This window comes from Zonotrichia albicollis, chromosome 1, assembly GCF_047830755.1.
Source record: "Zonotrichia albicollis isolate bZonAlb1 chromosome 1, bZonAlb1.hap1, whole genome shotgun sequence".
Taxonomy (NCBI): domain Eukaryota; kingdom Metazoa; phylum Chordata; class Aves; order Passeriformes; family Passerellidae; genus Zonotrichia; species Zonotrichia albicollis.
This window is the reverse complement of record NC_133819.1, coordinates 155,992,473-156,013,244: the sequence shown is the minus strand read 5'-3', so window position 1 is coordinate 156,013,244 and position 20,772 is coordinate 155,992,473. Positions and strand designations below refer to the sequence as shown.

Below are 20,772 nucleotides of genomic sequence, written 5' to 3'. Positions count from 1 at the left end.
CTGGGGCCATGTCCAGGGGGATCACATTGACAGTTGTGTTGGCCATGGCCATTGCCAGCAGTGCCAGTGTCTGAGCCAGGGGGGCCATGGAGAGGAGAGGCCACAGGGACCAGGCTGGGAAACTGGGGGACAAAGAGGGGACACAGAGGAGACATTGGGAGGGTTCCTTAATGAGGGACTGGGCAGGGGAGTGGCACCAGCCCAGAGGGAAGGGAGGCACTCCTGGCCAGCAGACCCCTGGGCATGTCTGGTGTCCCTGATCCCAAATCCTGGGGTTATTATGCCTCTCCAACATCTCCCAACCACCCGGGACCCCAATCCCAATCCCACAGTATCACGGCCCCCCAGAAGACAAATCTTACTCCCATGACTACAAGTGCCCTCAGAATCCCAACCCAAATTCTGGGGTGACTCCATGAGCCCCCCAGTGTCCTCCTCGGCCTGTCCCCACATCCCAATCCCACTTCCCGTCCCCAAATTCTTTGGTGTCACCCCAGAACCTCAACCCGAATCTGGACACCACCCCCTGCCCCGACAGTGACTCCATGTCCCCCCATGACCCCAATCCCACTCCCACCATCCCATGTCCCCCCTCACTTACCCCCAGAGCAGCCCATGACACAATCCCAGTCCTGTGACTCCCCCAGTGTTCCCCCAGCACCACATTCCCAATCCCATGTCCTCACCAAGTATTGCCTGGAGTCCCCCAGTCCCTGATAGCGAAATTGGCTGGAGTGAACTCCCTGATGCAGCTGGAGGTATCAGAAAGCCAGAATTCTTTATCCGCTTGGACTCAGAGTGGATCTCTCCTGGCAGGTAAGTGTGGACTTTGCCACAGGGAATTTATCCATTGTAATTATAAATACTCATGCCTATTAAAATGGGCTTCTTACCCAATACAAATCCAGCACTATTCCTAGAAGCAATTTGTATGGCTCTGCCTCTACCAGGAAATATTTTTGATTGTCTTGGAGAGTCATAAAAATGGGATGTCACAATGTGGGTTTTACTGAGTGTCCCATATCCCAGATGACCTCATCTTGAACTTTTGCTGTGGGCAGGGGCTGCTCCTTCTGTGTTGCAGAACTTGTCAAAAACCCCTCAGTGGAGTTCCCTTTATCTCTTTCTCCACAGGTTCCAGCAACCTTTGCTCTTCTGTGTACACATTTTACATCTTTTTATTGTTTTTTGCTCATTCCTCTTTAAACTGTACCCAACACCATTAAGGGATCTAAAACTTTCTATTCTCTCTCTTATTGCTCAGCCCCCTGGAGCCCAGTCCCACTCCTCAGAGACTGTTCTCCTCATCCAAGAGCTCCAGAAATCCAATGTGGGACAAAAGTTTATGGTATATACTTGCCATAGACTCAAGGGGATGTGCAACACAGGGAGGAGCTCACCATGGTACAAAAAGACCTCTGGAATTGCCAGTGAGAAAAAGAGGAAATGTAGGAAATAACTTGCCATTGCTCATGCCCATGGAGCCATATGCAGAGAAAGAAGTCAATTAACAGTACAAGGATCTCCAATTAAATATAAACAAGAAATATTGTCCTTCCTCGATACCACCCAGCTGCCCAAAGTAGAGGCCGTACTACAATCCAGGGCACAGCAGCTTGGGGATTGACAAATCCCTGTGGGTAAATAGGCTTACAATAAAGCTGCATGAGAGGTTCTGCAACAAAGCATCCTGGTGTTAATTCCTGAGAGAGGAATTCCAGCCCCAAAGGTGAGGCCTGGATAGAGATGGGCAGATTGAAAATTGGCTGCTTATCTAGAAGCCCACAAGAAGGAGGGAGGCTGGGTAAGTGGGTGAGAGGTAACTCCCAATAACCTGGTCAGGCCCTCCCGAACTGATGCTGCAATTTGTAACGGAGAAAAGCAGCAGCAAAAAAGCTCTGGGGAATCAATGTGATGGGCACTGGTCTGGAGCCTCAGATCCTCAGGGACTGTAGGACAAAACTGTCAGATCACTTAATGAGATCACTTAATGAGCAATGGCCAATTTGTTTTCAAAAGAACCCTGTGAATTTAAAACCATCAGCTCCAGGCATCACTGGAAGTGAAAACACTCCCAATGATAAATGACAAATGGAATTTCTTAGCCACCACGCCAACATGGGCTCAGGTATCTCCTGGTTTTGGTGGATCATTTTTGGGGCTCCAGAACAGTCCCTGCCACACCAGCAAGGCCAGGGAAGCCACCCAGGCACTGCCCCAAGCGATCATCCCCAGGCTCAAGGTGCCTACAGGGATGTCAACTGATAGGGGACACAAAGTGGTATCTGAGGTGTGGCAGCAACCAAGTGAGCAGAGGGGAGTGGGACTGGGGGGAACTGGGGGAACATGGAACAGTGTGATTGGGAACATAGGGTGTGAGTAATGAGAGAGAGAATAGAAAGTTTGAGTTCTCCTGAAGATGCTGGGTTGGGCTTAAAGGTGAATGAGCAAAAAACCGTAAAAGGATGCCAAAGTGAGCACACAGCAGGTCAAAGGTGGCTGGAACCTGTGGAGTACCAGATGAGGGAACTGCAGTGAAGGGGTTTTGGCAAGTTCTGCAACACAGAAGGCGCAGAGCCTGCTAAAGCGAAAGCTTGAGGCAAGGTCATCTGAGATATTGGAGCACTCAGAGAAAACTACACCCAAAAATACCATTTTTATGACTCTCCATGACAATAAAAATTGTTTACTGGTAGAGGCAGAGCCATGCCCATAATTTACTGGAGAAGTGCTGGGTGTGTACTAGATAAGCAGCTCAATTTAAAGAATATGTATAATTAGAATAGATAGATTCTTTTGGCAAGGTCCCCCCTGATGTGCAGGACCAGGAGAGATCTGCTCTGAGTCTGAGCTGATAAAGAATTCCGGCTTTCTGTTACCTCCAGTTCCATCAGGGACTTCGCTCAAACCAATTTCAATATTGGTGGCTGGTGGGAATTCAGGGGACACTAGTGGAAGGACATGGGACTGGGATTGTAGAGTGGGGGCATGGAGGGCTCCAGGCCAACATTGCAGGGTCAGGGCTGGATCCCAGAATTTGGGTTGGGGTCCTGGGGTGACATTGAATAGGTAAGAGGACTGGGAGCAGTTCTGTGATCTGAGGGAGGGCCAAGGCTGAGGGGGGGAGGGGGGGGGGAGGGAGGGGAGGGTTGAGGGACTGGCTTTAGGAATTTGGGTGAGTTTCCTGACTGGCCTGAGGTCACAAGAGGGCTACAAAGGTCTGGGAGAACAAATGAGATCCTGGCGAGCACCAGGATGACATTGGAAGGATAAACAGAGGATTGAGATTGGGACTGGGCAGCTGGTGTGTGGGGATTGAGAGACATGGACTCTGCAATGCCAGCAAAGCAAAGGAATTTATTACACCTGTATACCAGAATTTGTAGCTCACAATGTTTGTACGAAATTTTCTACTTGGACCCCTTTGCCCCAGTCCCCCTAGAAACACAACCTTCTCAATTATCCTTCTTACACTAATAATGTCCTTGTTATCTCTTTCACCAGCAACGTCCCTGTCATCTGTTCTCTGGTTAGAGCAGTCAACGTGAAGGTCAGAACTGTCCAGACATGATGGTCAGAGTGATCAGACATGATGACTTCACTTCTGATCTTGCCTTGAGTTTTTCTCTTTCATGGTTTTCACCATGCCAAGGCCACAAGGTCTGCAGAGCTCCCAAGTGGAGCTTCTATAGTGGTCTGGTCTCCACCATCTCCCTCTTCGTTTGTTTTTTTATGCAAAGATTTTGTGTACCTTGATTTTAAAGCAGTTCCCATCTGTAAGGCTATTATCCTATTAATACTCTTACTGGTTATGTGCTAAACACAGGATAAACTATATGGAGTACAGATCACAATCAATAAAAACTTACCAAACGCAATCGTGTCACTGACAAAGAGACTCACTGCATAGAAGAACAAAAGGATAATGTCCAAGGCCTCCTTGGAAATGAGAATAAATGGCCGCTGTTCTAAAGTTCATATGACTGGAGCTCAGGGGCCATGCTGAGCCCCTCAACAGAGGAACCCTTCCCATGTACTACCATGTGTCCTCAGTGTCCCCTCAGTGGATCCTACTTTGTCCCCCACACTGCTCCCAGAAACTTCCCCGCCATGGCCCTCCTGGCTCACACCCTGGCACTGCTGGCAATCAAGGTGGTGCCCCTGGACATGGCTCAGAACTCCTTTGATGACCAGTACTGGAGTTGTGGCCACACCATCACCACGGCATTGCCAGCTCTCAGCCACTTTGGACACTGGCTCTGTACTAGCTCAGCAGCCCATTTTAATGAATATGTATCATTAGGATGGATAGTATCTGCTGGCAATGTCCCCCCTGATGTGCAGGACCAGGAGAGATCTGCTCTGAGTCCGAGCTGATCAAGAATTCCATCTTTCTGCTACCTCCAGTTCCATCAGCGAGTTCACTCCAGCTGATTTCAATATCAGGAGCTGGGGGGACTCCAGGGGATACCTGTGGAGGGACATGGGACTGGGATTGCCTATTCATAGACTGTTATGCATATCCATATAGTTCCATAAACTAGCTTCCATATTCCAAGAACTGTTTAACATGGCCCATCCTTGTGTCTGCCTTTTTTAGAGCATGGCTGCTTCTTGGCTGTGGTTTTGGCTGCTTCTCTTTATCACTTCCAGTTTGGCCTTTGGTCCATACTTTCTTCAGACAGCAGATGCGGAAAGTTGGCATATAAATGGCAGGGTCCTCATGACATGTTCACTGGATGTTATCCCCACCCAAGAGACTGTTCACTCATAACTATGTCAGCTACCACAACTACCATGTCTAAGATTTTGTTAATAGCAGAAATAAAAGCAAAATAATTTGAACATATACATGTAGCATTCATCTTAATATTTTCAAAAAACCAGGAGATTTGATTTGACTTCCATTCTCTTTTCCTGTTTTTCTCTTTTCCTCCAGGGAAAATGTCAGGGGTGGCCTTAGTGCCTCGGTGATCTCTCTTTTCTGGGGGCTCATGGATGTCTTGGTGATATTGGGGACCATGGGGAATTGAGAAATGACTGCTCACTTTAAATTTTTAAATGTCAATTAGACCTCAACAACACAACAAAGAGACTGAATAAGGAAAAAGGGACAGCACTGGGAGTGCGGCCAACTGCCACAAAATGGTGGCTCAGACTTTTATACCGCCTTTCTGTGGCATCAACCAAATTCATGTTCATAAGCAGTCATACATATTCAAACATTTTCCTTATAAATCCCTGGCCCCTCCCAAAGTCTGCCAGGTGACTCTTCCTTGCTGTCCATTGGTAGAGACCTTCCTGCTGTGTGATTGGAGGTGAGGTGTTGTCATGCCACGCCTTCCAAGCAACAGGCTTGGCCCTTTTCCAACGCTCCCATGCAAGGGGCAGAGGTGCACGCCCTCCCTCCACATGACCCTGACAACCCTGACAATCAAAGCTGTCTGTTTGCAACAATATGGAAGGTGGGAAGGGGATAGTGGGGAGAACAGGGAGAGCCCAAACATCAAACTACAATAACATAACCATACATCACCAAAACTTCTCTTACCATACACACAATACTCACCCCTTAGTTGTGAGAGTCAATCATCACATTACCGATCTACAACAAAACTATGGCTGCCCAATCCCTGGCCATGTCCAAAGCCAGGCTGGGAAACATGGAGCAGCCTGGCCCAGGGAAAAATATGCTTGCCCACGGCAGGGCTGGCACCGGACGGGCTTTAAGGTCGCGCCATCCCAAACCATTGCAGAGACCCCGGGGCCAGGATGGGGCGGAGTGGGCACTCGGCAGCGCCAGCAGCTCGTGCTGCTGCCTGCTGTTGGTACCCGGAACTGCACAGTGCCACTGAATTCCCACGCTCACTTATGCCCTCCTGTGGACAATTCCTGAAGCAGATCAGGCTCTCCCCAGCTGATGCTGCCATTTGTGAAGGAGAAAAGCAGCAGCAAACTCTGGGGAATCAATGCCATGGGGATCGGTCTGTGGCCTCAGATCCTCAGTGTTGTTGAAAAAAGTTGTCAGGTCTGTTACAGAGCAATGCTTGATATGGTTGCAAAAGAACCCTGTGAATTCAAAACCATCAGCTCCAGGCATCACTGGAAGTGGAAACACTCCCAATGATAAATGACAAATGGAATTTCTGAGCCACCACGCCAACATGGGCTCAGGTATCTCCTGGTTTTGGTGGATCACTTTTGGGGCTCCAGAACAGTTCCTGCCACACCAGCAAGGCCAGGGAAGCCACCCAGGCACTGCCCCAAGCGATCATCGCCAGGCTCAAGGTGCCTACAGAGATGTCAACTGATAGGGGACACAAAGTGGTTTCTGAGGTGCAGCAGCAACCAAGTGAGCAGAGGGAAGTGGGACTGGGGGGAACTGGAGGAACATGGAACAGTGTGATTGGGAACAGAGGGGGTGAGTAATGAGAGAGAGAATAGAAAGTTTGAGTTCTCCTGAAAGTGCTGGGTTTGGCTTAAAGGTGAATGAGCAAAAAACCATAAAAGAATGTAAAAGTGAGCACACAGCAGGCCAAAGGTGGCTGGAACCTGTGGAGTACCAGATGAGGGAACTGCAGTGAAGGGGTTTTGGCAAGTTCTGAAACACAGAAGGAGCAGTGCCTGCAAAAGTGAAAGCTTCAGGCAAGGTCATCTGAGATATTGGAGCACTCAGAGAAAACTACACCCAAAAATACCATTTTTATGACCCTCCGTGACAATAAAAATTTTTTACTGGTAGAGACAGAGCCATGCCCATTATTTACGGGAGAAGTGCTGGGTGTGTACTAGATAAGCAGCCCAATTGAAAGAATATGTATAATTAGAATAGATAGATTCTTTTGGCAAGGTCCCCCCTGATGTGCAGGACCAGGAGAGATCTGCTCTGAGTCTGAGCTGATAAAGAATTCTGGCTTTCTGCTACCTCCAGTTCCATCAGGGAGTTCACTCAAACCAATTTCAATATTGGTGGCTGGGAGGAATTCTGGGGACACTTGTGGAAGGACATGAGACTGGGATTGTAGAGTGGGGGCATGGAGGGCTCCAGGCCAACATTGCAGGGTCAGGGCTGGATCCCAGAATCTGGGTTGGGGTCTTGGGGTGACATTAAATGGGGAACAGGACTGGGAGAAGTTCTGTGGTCTGAGGGTGGGCCAAGGCTGAGGGGGGGGGGGGTGGGAGGGGAGGGGTTTAGGGACTGGCTTTAGGAATTTGCGTGAGTTTCCTGACTGGCCTGAGGTCACACGAGGGCTACAAAGGTCTGGGAGAACAAATGAGTTCCTGGCGAGCACCAGGATGACATTGGAAGGATAAACAGAGGATTGAGATTGGGACTGGGTGGCTGGTGTATGGGGATTGAGAGACATGGACTGTGCAATGCCAGCAAAGCAAAGGCATTTATTACACCTGTTTACCAGGATTTGTAGCTCACTATGTTTGTACGAAATTTTCTACTTGGACTCCTTTGCCCCAGTCCCCCTAGAAACAAAATCTTCTCGATTATCCTTCGTACACTAATAATGTCCTTGTTATCTCTTTCACCAGCAACGTCCCTGTCATCTGTTCTCTGGTTAGAGCAGTCAATGTGAAGGTCAGAACTGTCCAGACATGATGGTCAGAGTGATCAGACATGATGACTTCACTTCTGATCTTGCCTTGAGTTTTTCTCTTTCATGGTTTTCACCATACCAAGGCCACAAGGTCTGCAGAGCTCCCCAGTGGAGCTTCTATAGTGGTCTGGTCTCCACCATCTCCCTCTTTGTCTGTTTTTTTATGCAAAGATTTTGTGTACCTTGATTTTAAAGCAGTTCCCATCTGTAAGGCTATTATCCTATTAATACTCTTACTGGTTATGTGCTAAACACAGGATAAAATATATGGAGTACAGATCACAATCAATAAAAACTTACCAAACGCAATCGTGTCACTGACAAAGAGACTCACTGCATAGAAGAACAAAAGGATAATGTCCAAGGCCTCCTTGGAAATGAGAATAAATGGCCGCTGTTCTAAAGTTCATCTGGTTGGAGCTCAGGGGCCATGCCGAGCCCCTCAACAGAGGAACCCTTCCCATGTACTACCATGTGTCCTCAGTGTCCCCTCAGTGGATCCTACTTTGTCCCCCACACTGCTCCCAGAAACTTCCCCGCCATGGCCCTCCTGGCTCACACCCTGGCACTGCTGGCAATCAAGGTGGTGCCTCTGGACATGGCTCAGAACTCCTTTGATGACCAGTACTGGAGTTGTGGCCACACCATCACCATGGCATTGCCAGCCCTCAGCCACTTTGGACACTGGCTCTGTACTAGCTCAGCAGCCCATTTTAATGAATATGTATCATTAGGATGGATAGTATCTGCTGGCAAGGTCCCCCCTGATGTGCAGGACCAGGAGAGATCTGCTCTGAGTCCGAGCTGATCAAGAATTCCATCTTTCTGCTACGCCAGTTCCAACAGGGAGTTCACTCTGGCTGATTTCAATATCGGGAGCTGGGGGGACTCCAGGGGATACCTGTGGAGGGACATGGGACTGGGATTGCCTATTCATAGACTGTTATGCATATCCATATATTTCCATAGGCTAGCTTCCGTATTCCAGGAACTATTTAACATGGCCCATCCTTGGGTCTGCCTTTTGAGAGCATGCTGGTTTCATGGCTGTGGTTTTGGCTGCTTCTCTTTATCACTTCCAGTTTGGCCTTTGGTCCATACTTTCTTCAGACAGCAGATGCGGAAAGTTGGCATATGAATGGCAGGGTCCTCATGACAAGTTCACTGGATGTTATCCCCACCCAAGAGACTGTTCACTCATAACTATGTCAGCTACCACAACTACCATGTCTAAGATATTGTTTATAGCAGAAATAAAAGCAAAATAATTTGAACATATACATGTAGCATTCATCTTAATATTTTCAAAAAACCAGGAGATTTGATTTGTCTTCCATTCTCTTTTCCTGTTTTTCTCTTTTCCTCCAGGGAAAATGTCAGGGGTGGCCTTAGTGCCTCGGTGATCTCTCTTTTCTGGGGGCTCATGGATGTGTCGGTGATATTGGGGACCACGGGGAATTGAGAAATGACTGCTCACTTTAAATTTTTAAATGTTAATTAGACCTCAACAACACAACAAAGACACTGAATAAGGAAAAAGGGACAGCACTGGGAGTGCGGCCATCTGCCACAAAATGGTGGCTCAGACTTTCATACCCCCTTTCTGTGGCATCAACCAAATTCATGTTCATAAGCAGTCATACATATTCAAACATTTTCCTTATAAATCCCTGGCCCCTCCCAAAGTCTGCCAGGTGACTCTTCCTTGCTGTCCATTGGTACAGACCTTCCTGCTGTGTGATTGGAGGTGAGGTGTTGTCATGCCACGCCTTCCAAGCAACAGGCTTGGCCCTTTCCCAATGCTCCCATGCAAGGGGCAGAGGTGCACGCCCTCCCTCCACATGACCCTGACAACCCTGACAATCAAAGCTGTCTGTTTGCAACAATATGGAAGGTGGGAAGGGGATTGTGGGGAGAACAGGGAGAGCCCAAACATCAAACTACAATAACATAACCAAACATCACCAAAACTTGTCTTAGCATACACACAATACTCACCCCTTAGTTGTGAGAGTCAATCATCACATTACCAATCTACAACAAAACTATGGCTGCCCAATCCCTGGCCATGTCCAAAGCCAGGCTGGGAAACATGGAGCAGCCTGGCCCAGGGAAAAATATGCTTGCCCACGGCAGGGCTGGCACCGGACGGGCTTTAAGGTTGCCCCATCCCAAACCATTGCAGAGACCCCGGGGCCGGGATGGGGCGGGGCGGGCACTCGGCAGCGCCAGCAGCTCGTGCTGCCACCTGCTGTTGGCATCCGGAACTGCACAGTGCCACTGAATTCCCACGCTCACTTATGCCCTCCTGTGGACAATTCCTGAAGCAGATCAGGCTCTCCCCAGCTGATACTGCAATTTGTGAAGGAGAAAAGCAGCAGTAAACTCTGGGGAATCAATGCCATGGGGATCGGTCTGTGGCCTCAGATCCTCAGTGTTGTTGAAAAAAGTTGTCAGGTCTGTTACAGAGCAATGCTTGATATGGTTGCAAAAGAACCCTGTGAATTTAAAACCATCAGCTCCAGGCATCACTGGAAGTGGAAACACTCCCAATGATAAATGACAAATGGAATTTCTGAGCCACCACGCCAACATGGGCTCAGGTATCTCCTGGTTTTGGTGGATCATTTTTGGGGCTCCAGAACAGTTCCTGCCACACCAGCAAGGCCAGGGAAGCCACCCAGGCACTGCCTCAGGTGATCATCCCCAGGCTCAAGGTGCCTACAGGGATGTCAACTGATAGGGGACACAAAGTGGTATCTGAGGTGTGGCAGCAACCAAGTGAGCAGAGGGGAGTGGGACTGGGGGGAACTGGGGGAACATGGAACAGTGTGATTGGGGTCACAGGGTGTGAGTAATGAGAGAGAGAATAGAAAGTTTGAGTTCTCCTGAAGGTGCTGGGTTGGGCTTAAATGTGAATGAGCAACAAACCATAAAATGATGTATAAGTGAGCACACAGCAGGCCAAAGGTGGCTGGAACCTGTGGAGTACCAGATGAGAGAACTGCAGTGAAGGGGTTTTGGCAAGTTCTGAAACACAGAAGGAGCAGTGCCTGCAAAAGTGAAAGCTTCAGGCAAGGTCATCTGAGATATTGGAGCACTCAGAGAAAACTACACCCAAAAATACCATTTTTATGACCCTCCGTGACAATAAAAATTTTTTACTGGTAGAGACAGAGCCATGCCCATTATTTACGGGAGAAGTGCTGGGTGTGTACTAGATAAGCAGCCCAATTGAAAGAATATGTATAATTAGAATAGATAGATTCTTTTGGCAAGGTCCCCCCCGATGTGCAGGACCAGGAGAGATCTGCTCTGAGTCTGAGCTGATAAAGAATTCCGGCTTTCTGTTACCTCCAGTTCCATCAGGGAGTTCGCTCCAACCAATTTCAATATTGGTGAATAGGAGGAATTCAGGGGACACTAGTGGAAGGACATGGGACTGGGATTGTAGAGTGGGGGCATGGAGGGCTCCAGGCCGACATTGCAGGGTCAGGGCTGGATCCCAGAATTTGGGTTGGGGTCCTGGGGTGACATTGAATAGGTAAGAGGACTGAGAGCAGTTCTGTGATCTGAGGGAGGGCCAAGGCTGAGGGGGGTGGTGGGGGTGGGGGTTGAGGGACTGGCTTTAGGAATTTGTTAGAGTTTCCTGAGCGGCCTGAGGTCACAAGAGGGCTACAAAGGTCTGGGAGAACAAATGAGATCCTGGCAAGCACCAGGATGACTTTGGAAGGATAAACAGAGGATTGAGATTGGGACTGGGCAGCTGGTGTGTGGGGATTGAGAGACATGGACTCTGCAATGCCAGCAAAGCAAAGGCATTTATTACACCACTTTACCAGGATTTGTAGCTCACTATGTTTGTACGAAATTTTCTACTTGGACCCCTTTGCCCCAGTCCCCCTATAAACACAATCTTCTCGATTATCCTTCTTACACTAATAATGTCCTTGTTATCTCTTTGACCTGCAACGTTCCTGTCATCTGTTCTCTGGTTAGAGCAGTCAACGTGAAGGTCAGAACTGTCCAGACATGATGGTCAGAGTGATCAGACATGATGTCAAGTGATATCTAGCCCTGCTTATGAATTGTCACTTTTTGCTGGCTTTGTCAGAATTCTTTAATCAAATCATTGTCATTGAATATTTTTTAGAATTGCTTTGCACAGTGACCTTGGTGTGCACAGTTGTTGCAGTGGCTGTGACAGCCTTGATACAGGGAACCTTGATGATCATGGAGGCTGTGGTCACCCCAGTGACCACAGTGCCTTTGGTGACCTTGGTGGCCTAGAGCTCAGAGGATCCTGATGGCTCCTGCCAGGGCTGTGATGGCCATGAGGAATCCCTGGCGGTGACAAGGCTGCCTGAGGACTCTCCCACCTGGGGGACAAAAAGGGGCATAATGGGAGACCATGTGGGGAGTGAGTAGGCTTGGAACAGGAAAAATGGGGGCTTAGGGGTGGCAGGAGAGATGGGGGCCATGAGGTGACAGGAGACAGGATGTCGTGGGTGCAGGACACAAGGGGTAGAGGGGCTAGGTAGGTCAGCAGGGTCAAGGTGGGCTTAGAGATGACAGGGGTCAGAGGGAGTCAAGGGGTGCCATGGGGGTTGACAGGGGGTGACAAGGTTTGAGGTTGTGCTGTGGGGGGTCATGGCCCACCCACATCCAGCACACCATGGGTCGTGGCCCACCCATCCCAACAGCACTGATTTGGCAGAGAGGCACAGGGTTAGTATGTGTGGGGCCCAGTCTCTGTCCTCCGCTGGCAGGGGTGTTCCTGTCTCTGTCCCTCCCTGAAGTGGGAATCCTCACCTCTGTGCCCTGTCACGTATGTTCATGCCCTTGCGCCCACAACAGATGCCCCCAGATTTGATGACACCAGCACTGGGTGTCCTTCTCCCCACACACACACTGGGTGTCCTTGTCCCCAATGCCAAGTAAGTATCATTGTCCCCTGAGCCATATCTTTGGTGTCTCCAGGTCCAGAGTGGGAATCCCCATCACCCCAGGCATTCCTCTCTGCCATCACCTCACAGCCATACGCAGTTGTGTTTGCTGAAGGTCCCGGTAGAGCGTAGACTGATCCTTGTCTTCTTCCCATTCTGGGTGACTTTGGTGACCTTGAAGGTCTCAAAGGGTGGGATCAGCACCTCGCGGTTGCTAGGATCGTAGGAAAAAGCCTGGATGTCCACACCATGGCACGTGTGAACCTCGAATATGGTGTCTGTTCCATATTTTTGGGCAATTTCTTTGCTCAGTGATGTTGATGTGAATTGACCAAACCGGACCCTCTGGCCACGCCGTGTCTTGAAATGAACATCACGCACGCCCCGGTACACGTGGCGACACTGCCCGTTCTGAGTGTGCCTCAGTGTCCCTAGTGCATCGGTCAGCAGGAAATGCAACATTTTGAAGTGGAAGTTGTTCCGGTATTCCTGGCGGGAGTGCCCGGCTGTGCGCACAGCAGTGTTGAATTCCTTGTAGAGGTACTTCATTGTGTAGGCCATGACAGCGACGGCCTGGGCTGGGGATGCCAGAGGGGACACACGAGAGCCCCGCTTGCGCCACTCAGCCTCGGCCTTTACCCAACCCCAGGCAAAGTGAGGATTCTTCTGGTACTCGAAGCCGTAGAGGGATGGCAGAGCCGTGACCATGGCAGGGCCGCAGCCCCGGTATTGGTCATCGAAGGAATCTCGGGCCATGTCCAGGGGCACCACCTTGATGGCAATGGCAGTTGCAATGGTCATTGCCAGCAGTGCCAGGGTATGAGCCTGGAGGGCCATGGCAGGATGAAGCAACCAGGACCAGTGTGGGACACTGGGGAACAAAAGATGACACACTGAAGGGATAATTAGAGTACACAGGGGTACACAGGAAGGCTCCCTCCATGAGGGGCTGAGGTGGGGGAGACTGGGGATTCAACCATGGGGAAGGGAGGGCAGCACTGTTTAAAAACTCCTAGACACATCCTGGAATGCTGATTGGAAAATCAGGGGTCATTCCAGAATTCCTCAGTGTCCCTCAGACCCCCAGAAAACCAATCCCACTCCTATGGTCTCATATCATCAACCTTTAGCAGCCTCCCAGTCGCCCAGTAACTTAATTCAAATTCTGGGGTCACTCCCTCTCCCCCCATCAGTGCCCTCCAGAACCGCAATTCCACAAAGCCCCGCCTGGATCCCACTGCTGTGTCCCCTCAGTGTAATTCCTGTGCCGACAAGCCCCACAACTCCACTCCCAGCCCTGTGTCCTTTCCCCTTAGTGTCACCTCAGCTCCTCTGCAGTTCCCCAGCCCAAACCCTGGGCACAATCCCTGACCTCCCCAGTGTCCCCTCAGTGCCCCACCAGCCCCCGTCCCAATCCCAGTCCTGTGTTTACATTCCTGATGTCCCCTCAGTGTTCATTGGACCTCAATCCTGCTGCCAATCCTCTTCAACCCTCTTGTGTTGCTGGGCAGATCACAAACCCCAAATAAATCCCTAAAGCCACTCTCTCAGCCCCTACTGTCCTCCTCGGCCCTCTCCCTGACCCCAGTCCTGCTCCCTGCCCTGTGACCAATTTTGGCATCACATCAGGACTCCAACCCGAATCTGGGGTCACCCCCAGCCCCCGCAATGTCCCCTGGAACCCCCATGGCCCCACTCCACAATCCTTCAGTCCCATGTTCCCCCCTTCAATGACCCAGTGTCCCCCAGCCTCTCATACCAAAATTGGACAGAGTGATGTCCCTGATGGAAATGGAGGTACCAGAAAGCCAGAATTCTTTATCAGCTTGAACTCACAGCAGATCTCTCCTGGTCCTGCAGCTCAGGGGGGACTTTGCCATGAGGTATTTATCCACCCCAATCATAAATATTCATTAGAAGGGGCTTCTTAACTAATGCAGATACATCACTTTCTCTGGAAATAATTTGCATGCTTCTGCCTCTTTCTGGAAGTCCTTTTATGGTATACTGAAGGGTCACCCAAAGGGGTTTCTGGGTGTGGTTTTTGCTGATTGCCCCAATATGCCAGATGACCTTTCCCGCAGCTTCTGCTTTTTGCAGGCACTACTTCTTCGGTAGTCCAGAACTTGCGAAAGATCTAAATGAAGTTCCTTTATCTCTTTCTCGAGGAATTCCAGCCACAATCACCCTGGGTATCTACACTTCTCACTCCTTTTCTTGCTTTTGCCCGTTCATCTTTAAACTCTATCCAGCACCATTAAAGGATCTGAAAACTTTCAATTCTCTCTTATTGCTCATCCCCTATGACCCCAATCCCACAGTCCCATGTTGCCCCAGTTCCCCCCAGTCCCGCTCCCCACTGCTCACTGGGTTGCTGTCGGTTGCTGTCACCTCAGATCCCACTTGCGGTCCCCTGTCAGATGACATCCCTGTAGGCAACCTTGAGCCTGGGGATGGATCCCTTGGGAGAGTGTCTGGGTGACTTCCCTGCCTTGTGGGTGTGGCAGGAGAATTTCTGAAGCACCAAGAAGGGATCCACCAACACAAGGAGATACCTGAGTCCATGTTGGCATGGTAGCTCAGAAATTACATGTTCCAGTTATCATTGGGAGTGTTTCCTCTTTCGGTGATGCTTGGAGGTGATGGTTTGGAATTCAAAGAGTTCTTTTCAAAGCACATCAGGCATTGGTCTTTAACAGACATTAGAATTTTGGCCTATGGACACTGAGAATCTGAGGCCACAGACTGATCCTGATCCCATTGATTCCCCAGAGCTTTGCTGCTGCTTTTCTCCGTTACAAATTGCAGCATCAGTTCGGGAGGGCCTGACCAGGTTATTGGGAGTTACCTCTCACCCACTAACCCAGCCTCCCTCTTTCTTGTGGGCTTCTAGATAATCAGCCAATTTTCATCCTGCCCAACTCTATCCAGGCCTCATATCAGGGGCTAAAATTCCTTTCTCAGGAATTAAGACCAGAATGCTTTTTTGCAGAACCTCTCATGCAGCTTTATTGTAAGCCTATTTACCCACAGGGATTTGTCAATCCCCAAGCTGGTGTGCCCTGCACTGTATTACGGCCACTTCTTTGGGCAGCTTTGTGGTATAGAGAAGGAACAATAATTCTTGCTTATATTTAATTTGCGATCCCTGTGCTGTTAATTGACTTCTTTCTCTGCATATGGCTCCATGGGCATGAGCAATGCTCTATGTAGATGGCAAGGGAGTTCCTACATTTGCATGGGACTGTGGGAGTGGGATTGCAGATCTGGGCTGTGAGTAATAAGAGAGAGAAAGAAAGTTTCAGAGACTTCAATAGTGCTGGACAGAGTTTAAAGATGAAGAGGCAAAAACATGAAAGGGAGGTAAAAGTATGGATGCTCAGGATGAACGTGCATGAATCCATGGAGAAACAGATAAGTGAACTTCAGTGTGAGTCTTTTGCAAATTCTGGAGCACAGAAGGGCAGTGCCTGCAAAAAGCAGAAGTTGCAGGAAAGGTCATCTGGCATATTGGGGCACTCAGTGAAAACCACACTTAGAAACGCCTTTGGATGATCCTCCAGTACCATAAATGGACTTCCAGAAAGAGGCACAACCATGCAAATTATTTCCAGTGAAAGTGATGTATCTGCATTGTTTAATAAGCCCCTTTAATGAATATTTATAATTTTGGGGGATAAATACCCCATGGCAAAGTCCCCCCTTATCTTCAGGACCAGGAGTGATCTTCTGTGAGCTCGAGCTGATCAAGAATTCCAGCTTTCTGATACCTCCGTTTCCATCAGGGACATCACTCGGGCCAATTTCGGTATCAGGGGTTGGGGGACACTGGGGACACTTGTGCAAGGGACATGGGCCTGGGATTGCAGAGTGGGACCATGGCAGGCTGCAGGGGGATGTTGTGGGGATAGTGGGTGACCCCCAGATTTGGGTTGAGGACCTGGAGTGACGTGAAATGGGTAATGGGATTGGGGGCAGATTTTGGGTCTGGGAGATGGACCTGGGGGACACTGGAGCTGGTGAGGGAGTGGCTTAAAGAATTTGGGTGAAGTCCCAGAGTGATCTGGGTTCACAAGAGAGTTGAAGAGGATTGGGAGTAGGCTTGAATTCCTGGGGAGCACTGGGGGGACAATGGAAGGGTAAATACAGGACTTGGATTGGGACAGGGTGGCTGGTGGGGCACTGAAGGGAAAATTGGGGAGGTCAGGGACTGTTCCCAGAGCTTGGGCTGGGGTGGCACTAGGGGGGGAAAGGACAAGGGATTGGGAGTAGGGTTGTGGGGCTAGTGGGCACAGGGATGGCACTGGGGGGGTCAAAGCCGTGGGGTCCAGGGGAGGAATTTTTTGGAGTGGGATTTGGGTCGTGGGAGGCACTGCTGGGGGGACAGGGAGTGACCTCAGAATTGGAAATAAGTTCCTGGGGTTCTAGGAGGACACTAAGGGTTGAGGATGTGGGACCATGGGATAGGAGTGGGGTTCTGATGGGAGTCCAGGAATGACCCCAGGGTCCTGGACTTAGCATCCCAGGATGTTTCCAGGGATCTTGTAGCCAAAGCTGCCTCTCTAACCCATGGCTGGCCCCAGTTCCCCTCCTAAACCCCTCACAGAGGAACTTTTCCCATGTGTTACTTTGTGCCCTAAGTGTTCCCTCAGTGTGTCCCTTTTTGTCCCCCAGTGTCCCACTCTGCTCGTGGTGGCCCTTCCTTGCCATGGCCCTCCTGACTCACACCTTGGCACTGCTGGCAATGACTGTGGCCACCGTGGCCATCAAGGTGGTGCCCCTGGACATGGCCTGGGACTCCTTTGATGACCGGTATGAGGGCTGTGGCCCAGCCATGAACGCAAAGTTGCTGGACCTCTACAATTTTGAGTACCAGAAGAATCCTCACTTTGCCTGGGGCTGGTATCGTGCTGATGCTGAGTGGCGCAAGCGGGGCTCTCCTGTGTCCCCTCTGACATCCCACTGGCAGGCTGTGGCTCTCATGGCCTACACGTCGCAGGACATTTACAAGGACTTCAATGCAGCCGTGCGCACAGCTGGGCTCTCCCGCCAGATATACAGGAAAAACTTCCACTTCAAAACACTGCATTTCCTACTGACCCAGGCCCTGGTGACACTGAGGCAGGCTCAGAACAAGCAGTGTCACCATGTGTTCAGGGGCGTACGTGACATTCGTTTCAAGGCGCAGCGTGGCCAGAGTGTCCGGTTTGGTCAATTCGCATCGACGTCTCTACGTAAAGAGATTGCTCTGCACTTTGGGAGAGACACAATTTTCGACGTGCACACATGCCATGGCGTGGACATCCAGAAGTTTTCCATGTATCCAGGGGAGGAGGAGGTGCTGATCCCACCCTTTGAGGTCTTCGAAGTCACCAAAGTCACCCGGAATGGGAAGACGACATGGATCAGTCTCCGTTCTGCTGGGACCTTCAGCAAATACAACTGCGAGTGGCACTGAGGTGACAGCACAGGGGACAATCTGGGGCGATGGGGACACCCACTGTGGACTTGGGGACACCCATGATATGTCATGGGAGGGGCATGGGGACAGGGACAGGGGCATTTACTGTGTGTAGGCAGGACAAGGACACCCACAGCTGTGGAGACCCAATATGGGGACGGGGTACCCACGTGATAGGGCACAGGGGGTGAGGACACTCCCTGCCACCTGTGGGGACACTCACTGAGAGTTTGGGTTCAGGGACATCCAGTGCTGGGAGACCAGGTCTGGGGACACCAATTGTGGGCATGGGGGCAGGAATGTCCATGACAGGGCACAGGGAGAGGGGATCCCCACATCTGGGAGGTGACAGGGACAAGAACACCCCTGCAAGAGAAGGACGGAGATGGGGCCCTGGCTGTACGAACCCTGTCCCTCCCCATCAAATGCAGTGCTGTGAGGATGGTCCCTGTGTGCTGGATGTGTGTCCCTGTCCCCCCAGCAGCACCTCCCAGGATCCTGGCAATCCCTGAACCCCTCTGTCACCCTCTGCTACCCCTCAACCCTGTCACCCCTAAGCACACCTTGACCCCCTTGGTCTCTCTGATCCCTCCCATGTACCTCCCTGTGCCCCCATTGAAACCCAGTCACCTCATGGTCCCCATCTCTCCTGTCACCCCTAACCATCCATTATGGCCATCCAAGACCCCCTCACTCCCCCCATGCTCCCCTGATGCCTCTTTGTCCCCCAGGTTTGGACCGTCCCCAGGACTTCCTTCCGACTTGGAGGACTCCTCCTGGCCACCACAGCCCTGGTGGTGGCCACCAGCATTCTCAGCACCACCAAGGTCACTGAAGTCACTGTGGCTGCTGTGGCAGCTGTGGTCACTGTGATCATCAAGACTCCCTGAGCCACAAGGCTACCACAGAGACTGTAACCACTGTGCCCATCAAAGCCATTGTGTAAAGAAATCCTATTGAAAAATTCTATTAAATCAATTCCATTAAATAATTTGATCAAAACAATTCCATTAAATAAATCTGTCACAGCCAGCCAAAAGTGACAATTCTAAAGCAAGGATTGATGACACTCCCCACACCAACACTCGTGGGCACGTCTCTTTCCCTCTGTCTCAAGGAGGATCCTTGGTCAGCATCCCCTTCCGGAGGGAGGAACATCACACACATTTCATTGCAAGCAGGAGTAGGGGAGAGAAATTCCTGTCTTAGAGGGGACTGGATGATCCCAGGGTCAGATGACGGATGGCCAGGCCCAGCTCTGGTGCTCCACGCTCACTTGTCAATTCTGGATTGGGGATTTGGGTTGGTTTTAGTCCAATTCAGAACACAAATCAGATCAAGACCACTCTCAATGTTGCCCCAATGGCCACAAATGGGGCATTGTCCCTTGGCCACATTCCAGACAGAGCATCCTGCAACATCCTGCACTTTAGGGGGACCTTAAAGGCTGGAAACTGGGAGGTTCAAGAGGGCAAGGGCAGGTCCTGTCCCTGGAGAGGAACAGTTCCCAGTGTCAGGCCAAGAGGGGGGGGACCTGCTGGAGCAGCTGTGGGGAAATACCTGGGGATACTGATGGGTGACCAGTGGAACTGGTTGGGTGTCCTGGGACCACGAGTGATCCAGGGGGTATCAGAAGGTGCGGGACCAGGAGGTGAGGGAGCGTTCATGCCCCTCTACCCTGCCCAGTGAGGCACATCAGGAATGCTGCGTCCAACTCTGTCCAGGCCATGTCCAGCTGTGTCCAGTGCCATGTCCAGTTCTGGGCTGCTCTGGACCCAATCCTGTGCTCAGGGATGACGCTGCCTGAGCTGGCATGTTGGGCCAGGTGCCCACTGTGTGTCCTTCTGGCCCGACCCATTCTGGGATTTGGGTATTGTGGCACTTGCAGTTTGGGAATTGTCCACCGGAGGGCAGAAGAGAGCGTGGGAATTCAGTGGCACTGGGCACTTCCGGGTGCCAACAGCAGGCGGCAGCACCAGCTGCTGGCGCTGCCGAGTGCCCACCCTGCCCCATCCCGGTCCTGGGGGCTCTGCAATGGTTTGGGATGGAGCGACCTTAAATCTGGTCCGGTGCCAGCCCTGCCATGGGCAGGGACATCTTCCCCTGGGCCAGGCTGCCGCTGGCCCTTCCAGGAGTGGGGCAGCCCCAGCTTTGTTATCAATCTGGCCTTGAACCCTTCAAGGAGTCGGGGAGTCAGAGCTTTGTTTTAGATGGGCAATATGATGATTGACTCTCAAAATAAAGGGATGAATATTTTTTGTATGTTCAGAGAAGTTTTGATGTATGGTTATGTTATTGAAGTATTTTGTTTGGACACTCTCTCTTCTCTCCATAGTCCTCTTCCCCCCCGCCCCCCATATTGTCCCTACCCTACAGCACTGGTTTTCAGGTTTTGCAGGGACATGTGGAGGGAGGGCGTGTACCTGTGCCCCTTGCATGGGGCAGCTGAGAAAGGGCCAAGCCTGTTGCTGGGGAGAAGTGCCATGACAACACCTGACCTCCAATTAGACTTAAGGAAGGTCTCTACCAATGGACAGCAAGGAAGTGTAAGCTGAAAGACTTTGGATGGTGCCAGGGATAGAGGAGGAATATTTTTGTATATGTATGACTACTGATGGATATGTATTTGGCTGATGCAACACCAGAGGTATAAAAGGCAGAGCCGCCATTTTGTGGATGTGACTCTGGCTGCAGCTAAGCACACTACTTAGGATTCAAGTGGAACAACATTTTGCTATCTACATTCTGAGCAGAA

General features: G+C 50.7%; 2 protein-coding genes across 2 annotated transcripts; one reads left to right on the top strand and one right to left on the bottom strand.

Moving 5' to 3' along the window:
• Nucleotides 1–11,663: 11,663 nt before the first annotated feature.
• LOC141725517 (NAD(P)(+)--arginine ADP-ribosyltransferase 2-like) lies at nt 11,664–14,406 on the bottom strand. Its single transcript, XM_074529296.1, has 2 exons — nt 14,316–14,406; nt 11,664–13,427 (listed from the first exon to the last, which is right to left on the bottom strand). The coding sequence occupies exon 2, from the start codon at nt 13,391–13,393 to the stop codon at nt 12,641–12,643; it is 753 nt and encodes a 250-aa protein (XP_074385397.1). The 5' UTR covers nt 13,394–13,427; nt 14,316–14,406; the 3' UTR covers nt 11,664–12,640.
• A 2,858-nt stretch (nt 14,407–17,264) lies between these two features.
• LOC102069487 (NAD(P)(+)--arginine ADP-ribosyltransferase 2-like) lies at nt 17,265–18,014 on the top strand. The gene has a single exon (XM_014274275.3). It carries the CDS (start codon nt 17,265–17,267, stop codon nt 18,012–18,014), a length of 750 nt encoding a protein of 249 aa, XP_014129750.3.
• The last annotated feature ends 2,758 nt before the right edge of the window (nt 18,015–20,772 follow it).

Coding starts and splice junctions, on each gene's coding strand:
- LOC102069487 (XM_014274275.3), top strand. CDS start 17,265: ATGGCCCTCCTGACTCACACCTTGGCACTGCTGGCAATGACTGTGGCC.
- LOC141725517 (XM_074529296.1), bottom strand. CDS start 13,393: ATGGCCCTCCAGGCTCATACCCTGGCACTGCTGGCAATGACCATTGCA.